The sequence below is a fragment of the Cavia porcellus genome, unplaced genomic scaffold, assembly GCF_034190915.1.
Source record: "Cavia porcellus strain 051 isolate PalLab524CR breed Dunkin Hartley unplaced genomic scaffold, mCavPor4.1 scaffold_1, whole genome shotgun sequence".
Classification (NCBI taxonomy): domain Eukaryota; kingdom Metazoa; phylum Chordata; class Mammalia; order Rodentia; family Caviidae; genus Cavia; species Cavia porcellus.
In genome coordinates, this window is record NW_026947484.1 from 82,228,430 (window position 1) to 82,255,499 (window position 27,070).

The 27,070-nt window shown below is 42.6% G+C and overlaps 1 protein-coding gene across 1 annotated transcript in view; it reads right to left on the reverse strand.

Moving 5' to 3' along the window:
- Positions 1 to 27,070, reverse strand: part of Gldc (glycine decarboxylase) — a 120,505-nt gene that overhangs the window by 21,935 nt on the left and 71,500 nt on the right. Inside the window, exons 16-17 of the mRNA XM_003472172.5 lie at positions 6,478 to 6,553; positions 1,318 to 1,443 (exon numbers count right to left, since the gene is read on the reverse strand). Of these exons, the coding sequence (XP_003472220.3) occupies positions 1,318 to 1,443; positions 6,478 to 6,553 (202 nt within the window). The remainder of the gene's footprint in view (positions 1 to 1,317; positions 1,444 to 6,477; positions 6,554 to 27,070) is intronic.

A 27,070-nucleotide genomic window follows, 5' to 3' on the forward strand; every position in this document is an offset into this window, starting at 1 on the left:
TCATGGCCAACCCTTTTATCTTAAAGAACTAAGAAAGTATTTACATTCTTAGCACAGTTTCAAAGTACAGTGACAATAGCCATTCCTCTCTTCATAAATCATTACAGAGAAACAGCAAGATCCTGGCAGGCCACAACTCTATGGTCAAAACCCAAGAGACAGTTTGGAAGATTTCTGGACATTCTGGGCCGACCCTGCTAAGGTAGTTTTCCCTTAAGTCATTCAAACAATGATTCCAGGTGTACTGTAGGCCTAGTCTATTACTCGCTGCTCATTTTGTCTGGCCCATCCCTAACCACTTTCCTTCATCCTCTTGAAATTAGATTCTCCACAAGAAGTGTCACTGTTTCGACAAAAACATGCCTTATGTTTCCTTTTTGTAGACTGTACATTGTAAGGAGGCCCAGTCCTGGTTTTGTTGTTGGTTTCTGTGTTTTAGTTTACTGTTTTTGTTTTTTATTCTTGGCCAGAAAATCAGATGAGGAGCATGTGGAATCAATAAAGTCATATCCTATAGGGCAAAGACTGTATAAATACTGGCCTCAAATATTTGTAGGGGAAAAAAAGCCTCTGGCAATGGAAGTGGGTGTGGTTGAAAAAAGATGGGCAGCATTGTATATTTTTGGCTTCCCTTTGAAGGCAGTTAGATGAGATTCCCAGGCTCCATGCTTAATAACCCTAACAAAATCACATTGCTATTCCACTGATTTCCTTCCCTCTTAAGATGCAGCCTCCAGTCCACCAGTGGAAAGCAGATATGGTTGCTAAGCAACCTCTTCCTGGAGGTTGGGAGGTGGGGACTGGGGGCTGCTGTCTGAGAAACAGGAAAGAATGCTGCCTGGAATTCTGCATAGTATGGCTGGGACAGAGGAGAACATTTGCTAAATCTATTTGTGTTCCAATGCCCAACACTATGACAGGGTGTAACCGTGACCCGCAGTTTGATTATTAATGGGACTAGAAGGGTGGGGAAAACTAAGGAAACTGGGCAGAAAGAGACATGCAGGTCCTGCAGGAAGTATTCTCACTACTGCCATGAATTATGCATTCGGTATCTCACACACAGGCATGAATTACAGGGCAAAGATTTCAGTTTCAGTTTAACAGATATTTTCCCAGTTGGTGAAGGGAGGGAAGAGGAGGCATGGTTAATTTTATTGGGCACCAAAAATGTGCCTGTTGTTTTTCTTTTTTTCTTGTATCTGTTAGGCTTTCCAATTTCATGCCATTTCTCCCCCGACCTCTTCAAGGGAAGAACTGCACTTCTTCCCACCCCAGACCTCGCGCATGTGGTGAGATGAGACACACAGTGAGTACCATGGCCTGGAGGTGAGCGGTGTCGATATTTCCGTATTTGTCCACCTCCACAGGCTGGATCTTCATGCCCGCCATGTGAGCGCTGGCCGGATTGGTCCCATGTGCTGATTTGGGAATGAGGCAAACCTTGAGATTACAAAGAAAGGGAGTGAGGAAAGAGAAAAAAAAAATCACCAGTCTAGAAATGACAAAATTCCCACAAGACGCCACAGCACAGAGGCTTTGATTTCAGCGAATCACTGCTGCCTTAAAATCTGCTCTGAAGTGATTACTAACACTGTTATTGCAGAAATATCCAAAAAGAAACTGCCATTAGAATTCCAATATTACTCCCTAAAGATGTCCAGAATGTCTTCTCTTACCCCAGCATTGTAAAAGCAAGCTATGCGCTTTATTCTAACCTTGACTTTCCCCCACCGTTTTTTGTTTTGTTTGTTTTTATTTTTTGAGAGATAAGTTCATGCTCTATAATCCAGATTGGTCTTGAGCTTGCTTATGTTGCCCAGGCTGGCCTCAAACAGTGATCCTCCTACCTCAGTTTCCCTAGTGCTGGGATTACAGGTGTGTGCTACCATGCCCAGCCCACTTTACTTGTTAACAGAGATACGAAATAAACTCTAGGACTCAAAAATGCCCATGTCCCACCTTCAGTGTTCCTCTTGGCTTATCCAGGACAGATAATGACAGACATAATCTATTGCCTGCCAGGGCCAATATACTGACTATGTCACCATTTATAGCTTATTCTGCAATCAGTGGTTAGCAGCCATGAGAATCATCAGCTAAGCATGAAAATATCCCCAGTAGAAAGGACTAAGATATTTATCCTAAATACCATCCTTCTCTCTTTTTTTTTAATCCTAGAACATTGCAAGCCCCCTTGTTTTTGGTTTATTTGAGATAGGGTTTTGCTATGTAGTTCACTATGGAAGCCAGATGACCTTTTATTCAGAGTGTTCCTCCTGCCTCAGCCTCTCAAGTGCTGGGATTACAGATGTGTGCTACCACACCCAAGCCTGCAAACCTGTTGAAGAGAAAGGGATGGGCCTAAAATAATGGGTATACCAGGGGAAAAAACAGCTGCAAGCTATTTCCTCAAAAACAACAAAGTAGTCTATTTATAAAAGCTACATGTGAACAAAAAGCAAGCTTTAGCCTAAGGTAAAAAGGAATTATTTTGTCATTATTCTGCTGACAGGTTTGTGCTCCTTTCAAATGGCTATTGTCCTTTTTTCTTGGTCAAATGCTTTTTTTTTTTTTTTTTTTTTTTTGGTAGTTAAAACTTTTTTCTTTCATTTCTAGGGCCAAAGCTAGGGTCACTGTCTCCTCTCGCAAGTATTTTTATTCTAAAGGGAATCGTTGCATGAAAGGATATCTTCGGTGCAGAATACTGACAAAGGAAGGAAAGAGAAGTATTAAGAAATATAAACATTTTTGCAAAAAGCCAAAATTAAGGATGCATACCAAGGAAGCTCTGCTGAAACAAAACGAATCCCAGGAGCAAGTGGCTTTGTCTTCTACAGCAGAAGGGATTTTGCAGATGTAGTGAAGTTCATGAAGGACTGGGACAAAAAAACTATCCTCAAATTTTGGGTAGATCCAAAATACAGTCACAACTGTCTGTATCAGAGGGAGGCAGGGCGAGAGGCCATGACAGAGGAAAGAGATGTTTGGAGCATGCCTCTAACCCCAGAAATCTGGGAGACTGAGGCGGGAGGACTGTCAAGTCAAGTCCTGCTTGGGTAACTCAGCAAGACACAGTCTCAAAGTTTAAAAATACATACATTTTTTTAAAGGCTGGGGATATAGCTGAGTGTAAAGGTCCTGGGGGGGGGGGCAGGGATGCTCAATTGACTGTAATGTGTTATGGCAGTTATAAAAAAATACTGTGTGCCCGGATATAAAGAGCAGTGTAAGCCAAACATGGTGGGGCATACCTGTAATCCCAGCACTCTGGGAGGTTAAGGCAGGAAGATCACTAGTTCAAGGCCAGCCTGGGCAACCTAGCAAGGCATTGTCTTAAAGTAAAACAGGGATAGAGATGTAGCTCAGCGTGAAGATCCAGATTAAATCCCTAAAGACATCCCCCCTCCCCACTCCAAAAAAATAAAGAGTAGCAGAAAGACAAAAATTCTCAGTGGAATTTTCTAGGTAGATTTAAGGAATTTAAATTATTTTTTATACTTTTAATCCTTTCTCACTTTAAATTCTGAGTTTAAAATTCTTTTAAAAGACCTGGAAGTAACAGGACTCAGATTTAATATCTGGCTTATCTAAAGTGTATCCAGCTTTTGGTACATCCCTGCCCATTTGGGTGGCTGCAGCATTTTCCCACCCTCTGGGGAGGCTGGAGGAGAGACGGCATGGTGGCATGGTTTGCCCTGAAGACCTGCTGAGTGAGGAAAGGACTGCAGAGTGCTCCTGTGAGGAGGAAGGATACTTTACCGGGGAAAATCCTACACAAAAGGTCAATGCTCTGTCTTAAGCCACTGGGAAGAGACAAATATTCCCATATAAAAATGTATTTGGGGAGAGGGCTGGGTATTTTCCCTTTTTACAGGAAATGCACTCTGTGATCAGCAAATGTGAGTTAATTTGTCTAGCAAATTGAGGTATTAATTGTAAAGTATTTAGGGCAGCGGCTGGCACATGGTAATTGCTACGTAAGTGTTTGTTAGATAAATTTGTATTTTTCTCAAATTAAACTGGTAAATCAAGGGCATTCCATTTTAGGAGCTTCTGAAATTTAACCTTAAGAGCAAATGTGAAAATAACTTCAAAATGCAGCTTGAAAGAAAAGAACCTCCAGGAACCCTGGCGGCTCTGTAGCATATGATTTCCCCCACTTCTTCTGAAAACAGGATATATTTTACTGGATTCCATTAGAGTCTATTGTATGGGAACAGCTGCCTCAGACATCACAGATGTGGAAAAATCTTCCCTAATTATCTTGAATAATAATCATTTTCTTCTTCTCTGACTAGAAAAATCTGCTTTAATTAAAATCTTTGACTCAGAAGGATGTCAACATTTCCAGCTCTGTGCTGTTCAACAGCTCAGTGGCTGGGTAGGCTTCCAGCTTCCCAGCCCGGGAAGTGCAGCGCCCTACCCCTGTCCTTCAGGAAGGAGTGGCCTCTTATACTGTCAGTGACAGTGATACGGTCAAGGGCTCCAGGAGAGACATCACATGTGAAGGGAAGACCACTAAGCATATCGAGCACAGCAGCCAGAAGCAACTACTGTGTCTTGGAAGAACCCTGCCCAGATGAATCACAAGAACCGTTGTTCTCCTTGGACTCTCTGGCTTGGTCCCTGACTCCTGGACCTTTGCAGTTACTTCCCCAGGTCAGAAGGGGGAGTTGGTTGAGGGGTCATCACAGAGTGGAAAGAATCTGGACTGCACTGGCCCGTGGCCACCAATCAGTCATGGGCCTTCTGCAGCACTGCCGTGTGGGTCTGGGCAGCCTCCTGCCAGGCAGAGGTACCCAGAATGTGCACCGCAGAGCCCGGGGCCCCTGCGGGGAAAGCAGGTAACAACAAGGAACTTCAAGGGCGCCCTCAGTGTTTGGGAACCAAAAAGCAAAAATGGACCAGGGTCGGCTGGTATCTTCTCACTGGACAACAGGGGCTCCCCATTTCCTATATCAGTCTATGAGAGTGCTGAATGTTGAACCCCAAGAGTACTTATGGATTGAAACTAACCTTACCTTTGAAACTTAAGAATTCAAAACCACCAGAAAACCCATATGGAATGTAGGAATCCAAGTCTGTCTGGTCTCTCTGTTTCTCTCTGGTTGACACACACTCCCTGCACAGGGGCAGGGTCTACAGCCTACTCAATGACTTGTTTTTCAAAGGTCTTTAAAAATTATTTCTTACTGAGGCAGGAGTTTTCCATGAGTTCAAGGCCAGCCTGGCTACGTAGCGAGATCAAGACTGGCCTCAATTACAGAGTGAGACTTTGTCTCAAAAACATAAAATAAAAAGCAAAACAAAGCAAACAAATAGATAAATAATTAGTTCTATCCTAGCTGGGCGTGGTGGGGCATGCTTGTAATCCCAGCACTCAGGAGACTGAGGGGGAAAGATGAGGGCGCTAGTTTAAGGCCATCCTGAGCTACATGGTGAGACCGTCTCAACCCCCACCCCACCTCAGCAGGCAAATTCTATCCTCCAACCAGGATGAAGGATTAGAAAATATGCCTATTTGACCAAGATAAATAAGCAAAGGAAGGAAAATGGAAATGTTCCTTTTGTTTTATTGAAAGGGAAATTCACTGTAAAATCCAAGCCACTGGCCAGGAATAACCTCCCCTTTTGGATAAAACCAAGAAGGAACTAAAGTTGAGCCCCAACTCAACCAGCACCACCCAGCACCACCCTATACCCTTTCCTCAAACTCTGTAGGGACCAGCAGGGATTTTGCCAGCCCCTGACTCTGACCTAGCATTGCCTGAAGAACTCCAACCCCCACAGCTCAGTAGGAAAGCTAGCATGTGCTGGCCACCAACAGGAAGGGATCGGGACACAGGCACCTTCCTGCCATAACCTGAGGCTGTGCTGGGTGAAAAGGCAGCACCCTTGGGGGTTAGTGGTGCCACCAGCCCCTGCTCATTCCCACAAGGACCCACAAAGGCTACTTTGGATGCTGGATGCCAGACTCATACAGCAAACAGAAGCAGAAACTGACTCTGCTCTGGTCTCTTTGTGTGCTTAGAGCTGAGAATCATCTAATGGTGAGTTTACTGACTCACTAACACTTCTGAGTACGCGCACAGCCAGCAGTGTGCTCAGCCACAGTCGGAGCCATGGATGAATTAAAAGTGTGGTCTTTACCCTTTGTTCACTCCCAGGGCCAGGGCTGAGGCAGAAGAGGTTCGGATAGTAAAGTTCCTGCTCCCTCATTTCCTCCTAGAGAGGGCATCTTACATTCAGGGCTTGAGCAAAAGCCTTTTCGTCCCTAAATGACTTCCCTTAATGTGGAGAAACAGGGTAACTTGGAGGCAAGGACCATAAATGGCTAGTTCACAGAAATTGATTTCCTGATTCTATGTCTCCCCAGTCCACTACTAAGAAGGAAAGTCCCATCGAACCCAAGGGACCCTGAGAGCTAGACCCAGAGCTGCCCCGTGGTCAGCAAGCACCAGCTGTCCTCCTCACCGTTCTGTGCTGCTCTCCTTTATGGTCTAAGTATGCTCGGATGGTGGCCAGTCCGGCATATTCCCCCTGAGCTCCACTGCAAAGACAAGGAGAAAAGGATCAGGGCTTTGGTCTTGGCTTTCACTTATTCTTTCAGTATTTATTGGGTACTGCACACATGTTTGCCAGGATGTGAAACACAGCCACTTTCCCGGACACTGGAGAAAGCTCGTCTAGGATCTCCACATTGAGCCAAGAAGCCTTGAACAACCAAGGTGATGGCCGTCAGGCTGTGCACGGAAGCCTGCTGACCAAAGCCCCACTGTCTGGCTCAGGCACATGCACTGAAAACAACTTTTTCATTACAGAAAATTTCCAAAGTATAGCAAAACAAAAAAATAGAAGGAACCACCAGTTGTACCAATCACCCAGCTTTATTAGCAGCTTATGGCTAATTTTGTTTCCAATCAGCTCATCAGTCTCCTTCTTTCTGGGTCTTTTATAGTTTTCTGCAGTCCTGGGTTTTTGTACTGAGCTCCATTTCCAGGCTTTTTTTTTTTTTTTTAACTTTGAGTCAGGCTTGGTAAAATTAGGCTACATATGAACTCGTAATCCTTCTGCCTCAGCCTCTCAGTGTGTTAGGATTACAGTGTGAGCCCCCAGACCTGGCTTGAGTCATTTTAAAGCAAACCTTGGGTGTCCTATTTTATCAGTTTAAACTTCAACGTGTATCTTTCAAAAGTAAGATTTTAAGAACTATGATAATACTGCAATTATCACACCTAGAGTAATGAACTGAAATTTCTCAGTATCATGAAATGTTGAGCCAAGGACCAGGATACACACACAGGAATTGTGCAAGTGAAATATGGAAGGAACCGTTCCTATAGATCTCAGGGTTGGTGATCTTGGAACCCACACGCCGATGGCTGCTGGAGGCTGGCGACACTCGTCCCAGCAGTCCTCACCATTTCTGAGCACACAGGGTGACTAACACTGAGTGAGCAATGATGAGTCAAGGGCAGACTGTTATTCAACATCCTCAGGTGCCCACGCAGGAAGCAAGGGAAGTAATAGATCTTTCCAACCCACGCAGAGTATGTAGGTCCTCTGTTCCGCACTTCCAGGAGATATACATTGCTACTCCCATTTTGCACACAAAGAAACTGAGTAGAGTGTTACCTGCCCACAGGGCTGTGGCAACAGGAAGACACTACGTGGATTTGGTTGCTTCGAGCAGTCGCACATTTCCTTTTCAGCAGAGCTGCCATGCTGAACCTGCAGGCCCCATGGACTGAGGGTCATGGGTGCAAACACTGTTTTTCTTTATAGACTCTGGGCTGCTTGACTGAACTAGGAGGGTTAGCTGAACGCGAACAAACAAACAGGTTCAAATACCACACAAACCTTACTACTGTAGGGGAAGACACCATAAGGACAATTATTACTGCCACCTGCTGGTGGAAAAGTATTACGCTTCTCTGCATAGTCCAGATTGGAGAGACCATCAGAAATCAACTAAAGCCAGAGCGGCAGCAGCTAGGACAGTGGTTTTCTGATCACTAGTTAAAATTAAGTGGTTAGTAGCCTGGAGCCATAGGAAAGACAATGCCTATGATGGGGAAGCTCAGATCCACAGAAATGCCAGCCTGGCACAAAGGCCAAACTGCTTTGGAAAATAAGGCCCTGCAGGAGGCAGCGCTCAACTCGGGCTGAAGGAATTGGTGCTTTACCCTTCAGTGGGAAGGAAGAAAACTAGCAGGCAAATCCCTCCAAAACCCAAACTCACTCTACAGAGAAGCCATGGAAAATTCAATAAACTTCAAAAGAAACCATAACAACTGTACAAGAACCCGCAAGGTATGAATTGGAAGTTTTGTAATTTGCTCTTTTGTGATTAAAGCCTCGGTCTTATCAGCATTGCAGTGTCATCATGGGAGTGGAAATTCAGGGCAGCTAGTCAGTGTGAACTTAGCCCGATGGAAAAAGATTTTTAATTTTAAAAATGAAAAATGAATAAAAACAATGATATCAATGGTATCAGAATATCAAGGCAAAATAATAGGAGATTAACAGGTTAATATATTGCATATTGTTATCTTCAAAGTAGCTGTTCAGATACAGAAATAAATGATCAAACAATTGAGCAATGAAAGCACAAACTTCATTTTGATGAACGAAGTTTTTAAAATTAAAAGACAAACTGTACATGGCACATACAGATAGGGTGACAGAAGGCTTAAAAGTTCATTTTGCAAGATTAGAACAGGACTTTAAACCTCAGTATTTTCTTTTTCCTTTCTTCTTTTTTTTTTTTTCTAGTTTCCGTCTTTGCCAGGAAGCCAAGGCAAAAATTTTGAGATTTAGTGTATGTTTTTTGTGTCTATTAGTTAGTGTAACCAAGAAGGTTTAAATGTTTAAATCTTCAGGACAAATTTTCAATGTAAGGTAGCAAGTCCAGTCTGGGAACCAGCGCCATGCACGGGCAGTCACCAGACTGGGAACAGCCAGACCCCAGTCTCTCTCCATCTGTCAGTGCCATTTGCGGACTGGGGGTAGGGAGAACAAGGCCATACCAGGAAGCAAGCCCAATTGGGGAAACAGTGCCATGCACGGGCTACCGCTGGACTGGGACAGACAGACCCCAGCTCCTTCTGGTGAGTGGGCTGGCAAACAAGAAGTACCACCTCCAACCCCCACCGTAAGCAACAGGCTTAACCACAGAAGCACCGGCTATGATGATAGCGATGGAGGTGAAATGCAATTGGATTACTGTGGTGCTTTGGTGTTTCACTAACATTTGGTCTATGGCCATGGTCGATCATGGGTTCAGAGGATAGCGGTGCACAGTGTGACATCTAGGGGGGATCTCCTTCTGAGGGTTGCAGCCATTGTTGATTCCCTATGGTCATGTTTTCAAAGTCCTATATCATTTCCATTGTTTTGTTGGGCTGGGTTTTACTCTCTTTTGTTTTGTTTGATTATGTCAAATCCAGTGGCAGGAACAGCTATTTCAAAGATAACAAGAAATATTATCATAGCAATTTTGGATTTACTATTGGCTTTACTGCACTGCTTCATTTGTATTGTTCCTATTCTATTCTGTTCTGTTTGATTTTTACTATGTCCAAAGTTATTTGCAGGTATTTTGAAGACATCAAAAGACATTATGGTAACTTGTTGATTTCATAATGTTTTTAAGTCCTGTATTTCTTACACTGATTTTTTTAAAATTGGTTTTATTGTTTTATCCTCTTTAAAATAAAAAAAAAAGAGAGAGGAAAAAAACCCCATAATTTCCAAAGCAACCTAACATAAAAGCAATCTCAAGGACACAACAGAAACTACTGCTACATTTTGGAAATATAATTATGGATAGTATGTCTAACTCCATGAAGAAAGAACATGGTCATATCCTAGGAATGGTTTTGCAGAACAGGCAAGGCCAGTACACATCATCAGTGCAGAGCAAGTCTACAGCAGGGATGGGGCGCCTTCTAGAGCTTTCACGATACAAACAGTCCACAGCAGCACAAGTACCACAGGTTCCCCATCACTGGCCTCGAGTTTTTTGAGTAGGAAAATCAAGATGAGCTGAATTCATTACATTTCACAAAGGAGGCATTTCTGGACAGCTAGTGTATAATTTCTGGCGCTCACTGCCAAAGTCATCCTTGACCATCATGAAAAGAAAACACTTCAGTATGGCTTAAAGAATGTGGTGACTTCTACTGACACCACAGAAATGTCTTCAGTGGGGGCTGCTTTGGAATGTTTGCAGATGAGTCACTGTAGCTGCTGTTCTTAAAAGAAATAGTTTTTTAAAATATGTATAAGTATATAATGGCAGGATAAGCTATACCAAGTTAAGGTGAAAACCAGCAGCCACCAAAACTCCCACTGAGACATATTGTGATTACGCTGAGGCAACAGTTTGGAGTTAAGAAAAACACTGTATTTTTATACAAGTCTGCAGGGCTTCGGGTGAGGCAGTGTGGTCAAACGGTGGAGTATATACTTAGCACCAGAGGGGAAGATGTAAAATACGCCTTAAGAAATGATCATGCCGCAGATTTTACATTTTCAAAAATTTAGTACTAGATAATTACTACATAATAATCAAGTATCTAGATTTATCACGTCTATTTTTGTTTTACTTTGATATGGATATTCTAAAAATTATAGTTTTAACACAATTATAGGTTTGTACACTCATTGCCACATTTAATGTGTACTTTTAGGAGTTTCCTTTTAAAGCTATTTATTTATGTAGGCAGATCTATTTTACTTTTAATAATATTTGAATATCCTAATAAGTGTCTCATGGTATGCTTTTTTAAAAAATCACATTTCAGAAGACATTTTTTGGCTCGCATCTGTAATCCCAGTTATTTCAGAGGCTGAGGCAGGAGGGGCAGCAAGGTCAAAGCCAGTTAGGCAGCTCTGCATGCTTACCTCAAAATTATTTTAAAAAAAGAAAAAATAAGGCTGCAGACATAACTTGATGGGAACACCTTGGGTTCAGTTACACAGCAAATAAAATAAAATATACCCAAGTGTGGTGGCATACCACTGTAATCAACCTCAGCACTCAAGGAGGCTGAGGCAGGAGAAGTACAGGTAAACTTGACCCAGGCTGGGCATCTTAGTGATTCAGCAAGACCCTGTCTCCAATTAAGAAAAAACAAAGAAAAGCTACAGTGCTGAGGATGTAGCTCTTAGCAATGAGCCTGATTTCAATCTCAGCACTGAAAAATAAATAGTATTTGTATAAAACGTATTTCAAGAGTAATACATTGTTTCAATGAGAATCTGTTTCCTTCAACCATCTGTAACATCTATGAGGTCTAACATCCAGCCTTTTGTACAAACTTAACATTTGGAAGCTAAAATAGCATTTCCCCCAATACCTGACTGTTAGGTGTGGTGGCCCATGCCTGTAATCCTAGCGCTTAGGAGGCTGAGGCAGGAGGATTGCCATGAGTTTGAGGCCAGCCTGAACTGCACAGTGAGACTTTGCCTCATAAATAAATAAATAATTACAAGAATTTCCATAGCTATAAATCAATTTTTTAAAACAAATTTATACAGAGGTAAACTGACAGGAATAGTTACATTTAAAAAAAGAAGAAAGTGGCAATTAGAGTTAGTCTACCTGATGTCAAGACTAATTATACAGCTATAGTAATCAAGTGAATGCTCCTGGCAGAGGGGTAGACATACATCAGGGAAATGGAGTACAGAATCAAGAAACAGATCCACACAACTGATTTTTTAAAAAAGTTTTTACTTTTTTTTTTGAGACAGGGTCTCACCATATATTCCAGGCTGGCCTTGAATTTGTGGCAAGCCTCCTGCATCAGCCTCCTGAGTGCTGGGGATTATAGGTGTGCACCACCCCACAAGGCGACTCATCTCATGACAAAGTTACAAGAGCATTTTAATGGAGGAACAAATGGTTCCAGAGCAAGTAAAAAATCCATGGGCACAAGTTAAGATTCATAGCTTTTACAAATACTGCCTCTAAATAGACTATGGACTTAAATGTAAAATATAAAATTTTTAGGAAAAAAAAAAAAAAAGAACCAATACCTCTGTGATTTAAGGTAGGCTTGAAAGCAAAAGCACATCCATAAAAGAACAAATGGATAAACCGGGCTTTGTGATATCAATGTTTGCTCGGTAAAGACGCAGTTAGAAACACGCTGTGGTGATGAAACACAAGGGAGGGGCTGAATGGCTTTTAGTACTGGTGACAGCACCCAGTTTGGTGTGAGTCTAGGAGAGGTGGAGTCCTGTCCTCCCCCGTGGAAGCAGAAAGTAGTCACTTCCCAGTCACCACCCAGCAACAGGGCAGACGTGTGGCCAGGACCAGCCTGGGACTCCATGAACCTGGAGGGTCTGAGCCGCAGAGTGGAGGTGTTACAGAATCTCCACTGTGAGGAAGGTGACTCTTCCCCAGGCCTAACTTCAGTCTTTTTTCTGTCACCAGCCTCTCAAATCTTATTCATCTCTGAAGCCCAATTCTCCAGTTTTTCCATCAATTCAAGTCAACTGTCCAGTATCTTCCTCATAAATTATTTTTCTGTTTAAGTTCAAGAACTTTTCCGTGGCTGGCAACCAGGAACTCTATACTTATTTTTATTAAATCTCCTACAATATGAGCGTGTTAAGTTACTCACTGCTGGGCAGGCCTGACAAAAAGATAGTAGTTGGTATGGTTGGTCATCAGAATTTCTCTTATCTCTAATATAAAGCCCTCCTTGATCTGCCTTTATCAAGGTAGTTCGGTTCCAAGTGAATTACTCCTCTGGATCACAACAGCCTCATCTGTATTTACAGATAATGCCGTGTAATTCACAGGTGAATCTAAAATTGCTATTAGAGGGAGGGAGGGTCTAGAAGTGAATATAAAATGTAACCATTATATACTACACATGGGTACTAATAAAAGCTGTTATGGTTTGTGTTCTGATGGCTGCCCCAAGCCTCATGCAATCATGGAGGTGGCTGAATCCAGCACTGTGATTAGTTCATTGTCTAGCACTGGGATTGGTAGCGTGAGTGCTGTATCCACCGAGGGTGGGGAGCTGGCATGCAATGTAAAAGTGGGAAGGAGGCGTGCTCTCCCCCTTTCCACCCTTTCCCTCTTGCTACCTGCAGCTGCCACGAACAGCTGCCCCTGTGTCACGCCACCCTACCTTGGAGTCAGCTGAGTACTCCAAAAAAGTGTAAGATAAATAAATCTTTCTTTAATTTTAGGTGTCAGGTATTTTGTGTCTCAGCAACAAGAGAAAAGTAACCAAGACAAAAGGTAAAACTGGGGGCGGGGCGGGGGGAGAAGAAATGCGAAAAATTGCTATTATAAAAGCAGTACACTGGGCGTGGTGGCTCATGCCTATCATCCAAGACCAAGCATGCTGAAACAAGAGGACCACCAAGAGTTCAGGGCCTGTCTGGGCTACACAGTGAGTTTAAGGCCAGCCTGAGCTATACAAAAAACAAAAACAAAAAAAGTAACACATATATGCGGATTAAAAAAAAAAATCAACCCATACAAAAGAACATGAGGCTTAAATTAAGCAACAACAAAAGTCAACCTGCACTCATTCTCCTCATTCTCATTTCCCAGAAAAAAACACAATTTCTCCAAAGATTTTTGATGCTAATTCCTTTCACCCAGATTTACCTTTTCTTTAAAATACTGGAAGTGGTCAGAAACAAAAATCAGGCAAGTGAAGCATTAGCTAAGAAACTGATAAACTTTGCACTAAAATGATCAAAATCACTGTCAAAATGAATGGCTGCAATTCATGGCAACCTCAGAAGATCACTCCAAGAGAACAAGGTAAAAATGGCACTGGTCCTTGTTTTACAGCTGTGTTCAACAGGCTACTGACGATACAAGTACCAATGCACTGCAGACAATATAACTAACCAATCTGGTATGTTGCAAATCTTGAATACCCTAAACCCTACATGAATCTCTACTGCTTCAAGCTTACAGTAAAACCCTCATCATGTCATTCTGGAATGTTCTTACTGTCTCACCCAATAGGTGAAGCCATTACCAGTAGGCATGGCAGAAACCAAAGAACAGCAACAAAGCCATGTTCCTCTGCACTGTCCCATCTGAGAGAAGTGACCACACTCTCTGGCCCCAAATTCCTCAAGGCAGCAACTCCTTCCCTTCCCTTTAAATCTGATTCCACTCTCTGAGCTCAGCCTGTTCCCATGGGAGTGAATAAACAGCAGTGGCTGTTTATACATAGCTTTCTCAGTGGTCTCTCTCGACTTTGCACCTCTTACATATTTGGTGTCAAAACCCTTCCCAGGGACTTCAATCCCTATCTCAAGCCCATGGTGTCTTAAAGAGGCCACTCTGACTTTGCTTCTCAGACTGCACTCCACACACCCGCCGCTGGCTTTCGATCTGGTAAGACTCCCTTTCCCCTCTCTGTGCCTTAGGTTTTTCCCTGCCCGCCAGGATCTCAGCCTCATAAAGGGGGTGCCCCACAAGGAGATCAGCATGAGCCCAGGTCATACTCTGCTCCTGTGTGACCTTTTCCTCACTCTACTTCTTCCTTCCCACTGCCTCTGTTCACTGTGAGGCACAGGCCCAGGCTCAGACATGGGCCACCAAGCCTCAGTTACCTGCCAACCCTAGGTCCAAGGTCCCAGGCCACATAGCCATGGCACCAAGCAACCATGCCTGGCCAAACCCACCCTGAGCCTGCTCAACACCCTCCCAGCCCTGGCAGCAGAGTGTAGCAGCCACACAGTGCCTCCATAAAGGCTAAGGTCCAACTGGTACTCCTGCCCAAAGCAAGCTGACAGTGCCTGGGCACACAGCCTGCTGTCCAGCCCCTGGGAGCTGCCCACAGCACCTATCCACACAACCCCTCCCTCTATACAAGCACTCCTGAGCCCAGTCGGGTAAGAAAAACAAGGGGCCTGTGTCCTTCTCACCCGGCCCTGCACAGCCAGACACCTGCATGCGGGCGGCCACACCCCTGGCTGTGCAGTCCCCAGTCCCAAGCCATGGTGCCTCCTGGCCAGCCGTGCCAGGCTGCCCCTGCCCTTCCTGCTGCCACCACACTGTGGCTGCCTGGCTCTGCAAGCACGCTGGCCTGTGCCCAGTCCAAGCCTACCCAGGTCTGCCTTCTGAAGGCCCAATGCCACTCATAGCACTTCATGCCCAGGCCACAGGGCTCAGGCTGCCCAGGATCCAGTGGCTCCTCTACCCTCCGCCCTATGCTCTCCCCACCCCCACTCCGTAACTGCCACACATCCAGTCTGGACACTTACTCCTTGCCCACCATCCTTCTGTACCTGCTTGGCACAGTGACAAGAACAAGACATGTTTCTGTCTCTGTCAGGCCTCTCCCAGGTTGGCCAGCGTCTGAGCTCTTTCTCTTCAGACTTTTAAAACCAGTTTTTCTCCAACTTTGCCAAAAGTTAACTTTAAACCCCCTGATGGAGAGACTGCCTGTCCCTCTAGGAGGTAAAATTAGAAAAGCTTACAACAATTGCTTGCCTTTAACAGGGGCAACAGCTACCAAAAAAACAATTTATACTTGTGCTTTACACATCCTAACTAGGACTGATATAACTGATCTTTTCTTCTTGGTGTTCAACAACTAAAGTTTAAAGACCAGAACCAGACAACTAGCCCAGCACTAACTGGGCTAAAAAACAGCCAATATTTTGGTACTGGCCCTCCAGTATTAGCAAAGGCCCAGGACACGAGAGAACCTTTTCTGCAAGATCTTACAACTTTGGTGAGTCACCCAATTCCTGAGCAGGGAGGTTGCTAGCCCATAGAGGACAGAGATCAACAAGTGTCCAGTGTGCCAAAGGAGGGTCACCAAAGACAGAAAAGTCTCCCATGTTTTCACAGAAAGCAACATTGTCAAGCAAGAGCGTGACCCATTCTGGCAGCTGACCCTGACAGAGGAGCTGAGAAGCACGCTACATGGTTCCAAAAGTAATGAAGAGGCTTACTTGGCCTTGATAGACAGCAAGAAGTCAAGTTTGAGCAACACAGATCTCTTTTAACTTGACCTTAAACACCCAGAGGAAAGTATACTCAAGAGAGATAGACTTTTGTCACCTACGAGCCCTCCACAGTAGCAGTTACCTATTGTAGGGGACAGCTTGACTGGTCTCTCTCCTAAATAAAAAATAAGTAAAATTAATGAGACAAGGCATCCTCTAAAATCAGAATGCCTTACATATCCTGGCAGCAGCACAAGGAAATACTTGCACAATTATAAAGAGTAAATGTTTTGTGTGCATTCCAGATTCTTTTGCTAATATTTCATGACTATTCAAGATATTAAATGACAGGTTAATACAATGATGGCTTCTACAGCTCCCTAGACTGTCTCTAAACACTTTTTGTGGGAAGTTATTACTGGCTCTTACTGTTAACAATATTTCTGGTTGTATTCATAGTAGCTGTATTGATTTTATTGCTGGCCCCATACTTATGTAACTGTTTCTTTGGCCTTGTCTCTTCCAGACTTAAAGCTATGTGGCTACCCAAGATGAGAACACTTGATACCTACTGATGGTCTTTAGCCAAACTCTCTGGAGAGTGTCTCTGTCAATCACAACTAGGACCCCCTTTAGTCTAAAGCAGCCAGAATGGTCATTAACCCCCAGACCACTCCCAGCAGTTCAAGTACTTCTTCAGAAGGTACCACGAATAGAACAGAAATATTATAGACAGCTAAATTAGGTAAAAATAATACAGGCAGTCGATAGGAGTGGACCTCCAGAAAAGTCAGGACAAAAGGTATTTTTACAACTGTGGCTGGAGACCCATCAGTTATAGAACAGGCCTAAAGATAACAAAAGGGCCAGGCCTGTAAACATTCCAAGGGATGACATAAACATTTTACTTTTGTGGTCTTATGTTCCTATATTACATACAGCTGCATTTAGAATAGCTTAAAAATTGGAATCTGATGCACTTTGATATTAACTACAGGTTAATTTAAAAATGCTATAAAATGAGTCTTATTAAAAATCAGTTTACATTTAGAAAATATGCACACCTAGTAATAAATCACAATACTCCTTCCATCAGTTCAGCCTTTCTCGTGTTTCATGTGTATGAAAAACTGAGGGATGTGTCTTTACTGACTTGTAAACTGTAGCTTCCAGGCAATGATATGATCCACCTGTGAGCTTCAGAAACACGGAATTTTAGATCAGTCTTATCTTGCTGCTGAAGGGGGTGCCTTAGATGATTAAATGTCTCAGAGGCTTCCTTGCCCCAGAGCTCAGGACAGAAATCAAGCCACTGATTTGCTTCTGTCTATCTCTAGAGGTTATCTCTTTTACAGTGCAAAAAGTGCTCCAACTATTTGCAACTTGCTCTTTGATATTTCTCATTCCCTCTGGGAAGAAAAAAATTAAAAAGCAACGGCTTAGATTTCTTGATTATTAGTCCTGCTACTAATGCATCTTTAAACATGACTGATACAGCTCAAAGCAACCATAACTTACGCTGGAGGTTCCCAGGAACCCCAACCAGCTCCTAGCCAGACCTTGGCTTGGCCACCTAAGACTAAAGGCTTCAGAGGGCCTCTGGAACATCTTAGATGGTGAACTCTGGGTAACTTAAAATGGACACCCTCCCTGCCCACTTTTAATCAGTACAGGTGCCTATCATTCCACTTTGCTTTCCTTTCAAGGAACAACCTCCCTGGCCCCAATCATTGTTGTGATGATGAAGTCTCCAGACGCTTAAAAACTCTTCCAATCCAGTGCCAATTGGGTAGACAGCTTTTCCCACATTTATTTTTTAGTCACCCCTACCTGTTCTCTTCCTCTTTTAGGGCAAGACATGTTAACCAAGTTGTCAGCTACTCTGACCATTCCTGGACACAACTAACACTTACGGTCACCCTAGTAACTTCTCTACCCTCCTGCGGTTCACATCACTTACTCTCATTTCAACTCAAGTCTGGGACACTTCCACCCCATCCCTGGCTTCATAACAACCACTTACCATCCTTCTCAAACCTAGTACTCTTACCCTGCCCAAGGACAATTTCCCACCCCTGATCCAGCTTTACAGGATTACAGTCTCTGAATCCCCCTCAACTCCCCTTACAACACTCTCATTCTCCTGGTAAGAAAGGCAGATGCTCTTACAGGCTGGTGCAAAATCTCCATGCCACCAACCAAACTGTTCTCTCCCCGCCACCTGACGCTAACTTCTCCCTAACGATAGACTCAACTTACGTCCAGACAGCCCCTGGCTGCTTCTCTCCCTCCCCCAGAGCTTCCTGCCCATCAGGTGCCACCTCCTAACTCTAATCTTCCTTTTCCTACACATCAAGAACAAGGCTTCTTTCCAATTCAGGGCTGGCAAATTGATTTCACCCACATTCCACAGATACAAAAGTTCTTGTATCTCCTTTACTGAATGGAGACCTTTGCCATCATCTCAGAAAAGGCCTCAGCTGTTATCAACTCCCTCCTAGCTGATATTATCCCCCATTTTGGCCTCCCCATCTCTATTCAATCAGACAATGGCCTAGCTTTCATTAGTCAAATTACTCAGGAGTGTTCAAGTCATTTTGTGTCTAATAAAACCTCCACACACCCCTACCAGCCTCAATTATCCAAAACATGGTACAAAATGTTGTATCCTCAAAGCCCACCTAACAGAGCTCATACTCCAGCTCCATAAAGACTGGATTTCCCTCCTCCTGATCACAATCATTCACATCCCAGCCACTCCCCACTAACCTACAATAGTCTGTGATGGATTAAAAGCTGGTGATCAACTTAAACACCAGCTGCACTGAATCAGTGTAGTGCTGAGAGTAGAGGGTCCACCGGAGGACTGCTGCCACCATAAAAAGGGGAAGTGGAGAGGTAGAGGGTAGCATTCTGGGTTCTCCTTAGCATGGCTGTCGTTTGGAGCTGTTGGTTCTCCTGGGAGGAGGTTGTCATGCTGGCTTCTCTAATATGAACTTGGCCATTATCAGAAGAGCTCTGGACCTTGTTGTTGGGAATGGCTGCAGTTCCCTTTGGGGGAGCTCTGGTTCTTATTTTAAGTATTACTTCATGGCTCCAGAACCCTTGGCCTACTGGCACAGATCCTTCACCCTGCTGACACAGACTTTCTAGCTTCCACCACTGACCCAGTGCAGGTCTGTGAAACAGACTTGCATGAGTCACTTTCATGGGCCTCCAGCTGGACTTGTGGGAGGCATTGTCACAGGTTCTAGGTCTTCAGCTGAACTCATGCAGGGTACTGCCATGGGATCCAGGCCCTTACCAGGATTCTCTAGGTCTTTAGTGGACAGATTTCTTGTATTGGCTCTTGGAGTGATCATTATAAATAACACTATAAATTACGTGTCCTGCATGTAATCATTTTTCTTGCAATCCCGACTGCAACACAGTCCATTTGATCTTTTATATGCCTGCATCTTTCTGTCAGCCCAAACCTCAACCAAGGGCCAGCCCTATCAAAAATGATCTCTCAGTTTTGCAACAGGTCTGAAAAGAGATACAACACGCTGTTAACCTCCTCTTGCCTTCTCCTGACACCAGGTCTTATGAAGACAGCCTAAAAAATTTGTCCGAATTAAAAGATTTAAACCCCCTAGATCCTACAGCGTAATAGACAGGACTCTTCCTGGTCATCTATGGCACCCCTCCGGCAACCCGTCTATGAGTACCTCCCCAGTGGATACATCACTCCCAGGTGAAGCTATGTCCTACTGATAACTCACCTGATTCCTCCTTATGAAAACTGTAAGCAATCATCCTTCCTTCAGGCTGACCCAAATTCCAGAAGACACCTGAATGCTGCTTCACCCACTTCCTTCTGCCTTGATCGTTCTTAGTTCCCACCTCATGTCCCCACCTTCAAGTCATTCCTTACATGGATAAAAAACCTTTTTCAGGACACTGCCTGACTTTTCCCAAAATGGGATCCAATTCTTTGCCTCCTATCCGCACTGTCTTGTCTGGCTTCCCCTCCTGTTCCTTTGGCCACGCCCCACCGTTCACTCACACTGCTCCTCCAGATGGTGCCTGATTATCTCTACAGGACCCTACAGTTAACTCATTTCCTGCTGAACTGGTCTAACACTTCCTTAGCCAAAATCACTGGCTTTATAGCTCATCTTCAGCCATCTACATGGGGACTTCAGTTCTTCCCCAGATCTGAGTCCTTACAACCTCACACATCACCCCTTCTCCCAAGAACTCTCTCCTGAATGAAATGTCTGTGCCACCTGCACAACCTGCACAAAGAAGCCATGAAAAACAGCGTCCAACTCTCCTATTCTTTTCTTTAGAACAACAAAGAGACAGGAATGTCACGCTTGACAGCAAATATGGCAGGAAGCCACAGAAGAAAAAGCCATGTCCATCTTTACTGTCCATTCAGAGAAACATGACCACACTCTCCTCACCACCAAATCCCTCAGGGCAGCACCTCCTCCCCTCCCCTTTAAGTCCTCTGTTCTACACTCACTTCCTGCTGATTCTTCTGTCTCCTAAGCCCACTCCCACAGGCCTGAATAAACAGTCATGCTTGTTTATACAGAGATTTCTCAATCTCTCCCCACTTCTTGCCCTTAACCATACTTACCAACCTGTATCCAATTTGACATAAGCTTAATTCTACATTAAATTTTGCTATGTGATGAAGGCATATCTGATAAGTCCTGATCAGTCCTGTTATTACCACAGGACTTTAGAAGAGCAGTTCTCAAACTCATCTGTCTGGTCCTTGAACAACAGCATCAGCATCACTGGGAACTTGATAGGGAAATCCTTGGGCTCCACTCCAAGTGTAGAAAATAAGCAGTCTCTGGTTAGTTTATGAGTGTGGCAGCTAGCTAGTGAAAGGGCCTGAGGGAACGGTGATCAATCATATTGATAAAAATGACTATGAACTTGGACTTTGGACAAAGAATGCATCCCTGTGCAGCATGGAATGAAGCCCATCCCCTACTAAAACTAAAGGGAGGTGCAACCACTTCCTGGTAACTAAAATGCAAATTAACCAGTTTCTTCTGAGATCCCAGTTTCCTATAAACCCTACTTGTAGAAGAATGGAGTTAAAAGCCTAAGTCCCAATAGATCATTTTAAATCCAGTCATCTGTGATAGGTGACCACTCAACCACTGAGCAATTCCTGTCTGTTTATTTATAATTAGCCCTAGGTCAGGGGCCATGTGACCACCCCATTCTGTACCCTTCCGGTAAAGTAAGGAGCGATTCGTCTCATTTCCAATAAAAACTCTAACTTCCTACTTTGGTTCATGACTTTATTCATCAGCAACTTCATTCCTCAGCGTTTGTGCCATCAGGAACCTGGTTTATGCAGTATTGCAGGCAGAGAACCAGAAATCCTAGGTGGGGGTGGTTCTTTCAAATGTAAGAAACACTGCCCTAAAGTCTTACAAACTGCTAAAAAATAAAATATACTTTGAAGTTAAAGAAATCGCAGAATAGAGGGCCTCATTATTATAGATAGCTAAGCTAGGTAACAATATTACAGGCAGTCAGACAAGGCTAGGCCTTAAGACTCAGTGCAGAAGATGAGAATACATTGCAACTGTGGGTGGAGGTAGTCAGAAGCCAGCCTCAAAACAAAAGATACAATAACTATACCTACACCCTATCCCTAGAGATAAACATTAATGATGATATTCTAAACAGGCCTCAAGCAACTGTAGGGGGCCTGGGAAGTCACTGATCTACCCACTCCAGAAAAAGCCATGCTGTGTCCATGTATACTTGTTCATGACTTGTTTCCCCATTTGATCTCCACTTACTCAATATTAAGAGATTATACTTGTAATCTTATTGATTAACCATAATTTTGTCCCACTTCACACGCACCTTGTGACTCTCCATTGGGGCAATGTTACCCAAGCAATTATACTTAAAATTTCATTGGCTGATGATAGTTTTCCCCCCTTAGACCAGCCTCTCTTTCTACTTTTGCTCTATAAATTTCCCTTGAGAAGCAGGGTCCCTGGTAATCCAGGCAAGACCCCTTCTGTCTTATAGAAGCTTTCTTTCCCCCAATATTTTCTGTTCTTCACCTCTGTGGTTTCTAGAACTCATTTTTGAATGCTAAAGAACATGAACTCAGTATATCAGACATAACAGGCTAACAGGTTAGGAATCACAATGTTGAGACACAATTACAATGAAAGAACACATTTACAAAGAAGCAAACTTAGAGGTATTTCATGATACAGTTTAAGAGTATAATTAGAGGTCTCTGACCATGTTTCTGCTCCTGAATTCAACTGACCTTGACAGTGTCTGAAGTCTAAAGTGTCTGCATTCATCAGATAAACATTGATTTGAAGTCACTGTCTATATTTTAAGGCACCTTGGACTAGTCAACAACTTTTAACTATGCTCACCCTGTAAGGCCACTCCCCTTGTTCCTCAAATATTTCTATATTATGATAAACAATTCCTTTCATTCAACAATTCTGTTCAAGACTAGCCCATCATCAATAAATCACTCAATGCATATAACCAATTATGTAAGACTTTGTCGCTTGCTTTGTACTATTCACTTCGAAATGCTATATAAACTAAACTCTTTGTAAACTCAGGGCCATGGCCTTTGGGAATGATCCCACAATAGGCCCCTTGCATAAAAAATGACTCATAAAGAATGACTCCGTATCAGTCCACCAACTTAAAGATTAAATGCTGCCTCTAGTCCCTGAATCCATCACTTGGCAGGAGATAGAGCTGATCCTGGACTCAGGCTGCACCAGTTGCATCAGCTCTGGATCAGTCCACTTTGCAACTCTTAAATTATTCAGCAGTGTATGAGCACAGTGTAGGTTGTACCAGGCTGTAACTCATTTTCGGAGTTGATGGGCATCAGTATCTTTGAAGGCTGCCCCGGAACAGGAATGAGAACACCAATCAGGACTGAGAACTTCTGCAGCCTCACAAGGTTTGTGGTGTGCTATGTAAACTTGCAGCCTCAACATCACCTGGGAATTTGTTAGAGATGCAAATTCTGGGGCCTCGACTCAGATGTACTAAATCAGAAAACGGGGTTTAGCAATTTCAAGAAGCCCCCAGATGATTTTCATGCATAATAAATTAAACACCACTGAAAGTCCTGTTCACACTTAGAGTAAGAATCTTTCCAAGATGAAGATTTGGGGAAACATGAAACTTACTGTGTGTATACCTGGCTCAGAGTTCCACAAAACAATCTGTGCTGAAAATCACAGTTCCTAGTTCTTTGAAACACAAATAACTTCCTTTACCTTGGAAACTAAGTGAGTGAACAGTAATCCCTTTATCTGCCTATGAAAGGTGTTATTTACTATTTCAGTCTATCTTAACCATGAAATCATAATTCTAAACCAGCAACACCTACACTGTGCTCATACACTGCTGAATAATTTTAAGAGTTGCAAAATGGACTGATCCAGAGCTGATGCAACTGGTGCAGCCTGAGTCCAGGACCAGCTCTGTCTCCTGCCAACTGATGGATTCAGGGACTAGACACCTACAGGAATGCCTGTGACCTAGTAGGACCCCAGTGAGAGTATACAAGGTGGACAGGCAGGACAAGTGGTGTGGAAAAGTCTGAAGTGATACTAACAATATGAGCCAGAACATGATAAGTTAGGAGGACGAGCCCTGAGCTTGGAACAAAAACACATGGAATAACAGTGATGGGCCGGGCCATCAACTTTTCATTTTTTAATTGTTTCTTTCTTTCTTTTTTTTTAAATGGCTGGGAGAGCTCCAGTCATAAAAAACTAGTCCCATTCCCCAAATCTAGAACAAAATTAGACCCAAACCCAGTACAAACCCACCTGCAGTCTTGGCTAAAGTACACATTCCAGGATCAGACTTGGACCTAGCACAGACCTGCAAACACTAGAGGAATCTCACTACTTTTATTCTTCTCAGTCTGTTAGGCTTTTATCCTGATGGTCAGTTGATCAGTATTTTTTTTTTATTTTTTTGTTGCTGTTTTTTTCCTTTTCTTTTCTCTTTTTCTCTCTGTTCTGTTTTGTCCTGATTTGTTCTTTTTGTACGTTTGTTAGTTTTTATCCACATGTTGGTTAGGTTTGTTTCCTGTTTTGTTCATTTTCTTTCTTCCTCTTTTTTCCTTCTCATTTCTTTCTCTTTTCTACCTTCTTTTCTCTATCGCTCACGATTTAGACCTCTAAATTTTCTTTTTGCTTTATTCTACTCATCCCCTTCCTCTCAACAACTATCTCACTTGACTTTATGATACTTGCATGTGAGTAAACATTGTCTCTTCACTATATGGTTCACTTCAATACCTCTAGGATTTCTCTTCCAATCTTTCCCTCTTATGTCCTACAACTATACAAAACTTAAATGTTCATCCTGCACCCTCCAATCTTGCACCTACTATACTCAACCTCATCCACCCTCCTATTGCCTTTAAACCAATCCTGCCACAACAGGGTAAAATCACTATACCAAGGGGGAAAATGTATCTCAGCTCCTGGTATAAGTTGGATCATATTTTATAACTGCAGAACTTGCTCCTATGGTTAAACGTATCAGACCAATAAATAGTTACGAGTTTGTCAGTAGCCAGGCTGTGCTTGAGGCTATTGTTATTGCTAATTATACTACTTTGGCCAGGATATCATACCTGTTATACTCAGTTTATCTCCCCTTTATGACAAAACAATGACTGCAAAGGTCATAACTATCACCATAGTCCAGTAACAAAAGAATGAGCCTTGAATCAAATAGAAACTCTTCATTCTTAATACACTGGAAAGATAGGTTCTTGGACTAGACACAGAAACCAAGAACTATATACATTTGGAAGACTTTATGGGAAAGAGACACCTATTGGGAAAGCCATGACAACAGGGATAAAGCTATCTAACATTTTAAAAAACCCCACAAACATTAACACAGAAAACAAAATAAAATTTAAAAAATACAAAATGACAAGACAAATAGGCAAAATGAAACCCCCAAATGTCCATCCCACCCAGGACAAGTCTAGCGCACAAAGACAGAGGAAATCAGAAGCCAACCACTGGAACTCTCTGAAATGATAGCAGCAGAAGTTAAAAAAAAAAAAAAAAAAACAAATGCAAGAGGCCATAGAAAAAATATCTAAGGTACAAAAAAAAGTGATGATCAAAATGAAAGACCTTAAAGCAGACATAGGTTAAAAAAATGGAAGAAATAAAGAAAATGATGGAAACCACGAATGGCCCATGTAGACAAGAAATGGAATCAATGAAACAGATACAAACAGAAATCCAGGAGATTATAAACTCCACTGAAAGTATATGCACAGACTGAATGAAGATGAGGATAAAATATTAGACCTAGAAGACAGGAATGTAACTAGTGCTCAGGAAAAGAAATATCTTAAAAATAGCAAGAGACTATGAAAAATCAACCCAACAGCTACAAGATGAAGCAAAGAACAACATAAAATTGAGTCAATGAGAAAGTTGAAGACAGTGCAAAAATAATTAAAAACATCTTCACAGAAATAATGGAAGAAAACATCCCCAAGATGGGTAAAGAATTGGACATCATACAAATTAACAAAGCATATAGAACCCCAAATACCCATGACCAAAATAAATCTACCCCAAGGCATATATAATAAGACTCTAGAAATGCAGCAGAAGAATAAAATATTAAAAGCAACTACACAAAACAAACAAATCACCTACAAAGGAAAGTCCATCAGAATTACAGCAGACTTCTCAGCACAAGCCTCAAATCAAGGAGAGCTGGGACTGAGACATTTCAAGCCCTAAAAGCAAACAATCTTCAACCCACTTTAATGTATTTTACAAAACTATCTTCCAATATCAATGTAGAATTAAGATACTTCCATAACAAAAAACAACTAAGGAAACTCATGACCACAAAACCACCTCTACAGATGTTCTGAAGGACATGTTAGAAAGAGATAACAAAGAAAACAACACATGAACAGCAATAGAAAGAAGCCTCCAAGGAGGGTAAGCAATTTAACAGGGGAGAAAGAAAGATAAGTAACCAACAACAGGAAAACAACATGAAAAAGATAAACCAATACATAGCAACTATCGCCATCAATATAGTCTCAGCTCATCAATCAAAAGAATCAAACTGACAAAACTAGATCAAGAAGATCCAAAAAATGCTGTATTCAAGAAACACACAACCCAAAAAGAAATTCACACACTAAAAGTCAAAGGATGGAAAACAATCCTACAAGCCACAAGAACCCAGAAAAAAGCAGGAATAGCTATTCTATTTGCAAACAATCTAAACTTTAAACCAAAACTGATCAAAAGAGACAAAGAAGTCACTACATACTTGTTAAGGGAAAACTCCAAGAGATAACAGTCAAATATATATGCACCAAATACCAGTGTATCCAAATACATATAACAAGATTAACAGACATGGAAAATCAAATAAGCACTAACGCAATTGTGGATGACTCTAATACTCCACACTCAAACAAATAGATCTAGAAAAAATTCAACAAAGAAATAATCAGATTTAAACCAAGCCTGTGACAAAAATAATGTCTACAGACATTGGATAAACATCAGAACACACATTGTTCTCAGCTACATATGGGATGTTCACCAAAGCGGATCATTTATTAGCCCACAAATATGTCTAAGTAAATGTAGAAGAACTGAAATCAACCCCATGCATACTATCTGACTATAGTGCAATGAAAGGGAAACCAACGACAAAGAAAGAGATCACAAAAACTACATAAACACATGGAAATTAAAAATATATTTCAGAACAACCAATGGGTCACTGTAGGGAGTGGCTCAGAATGGCAGCTGCTGCCCTGCCCCTCTCACCTGAAGGCATTTTGTGTCAGCCTACATTTCCCATGATCCTCCCCTTGCCTACAATGCGCATGACGTAAGCAACTTCCCGCTTCAGCCTACATTTCCCATGATCCTCATGTCTGCCTACATTACCCACAATCCTCTCCTGCTTACGTCATATATCCGGATGTGACAATGACCTATCAGATAACACCCTGTGCCCTCTTCCTGCCCCTTTGGCCCGCCTCCACCCTATATAAGTTGTAGCCATTTTA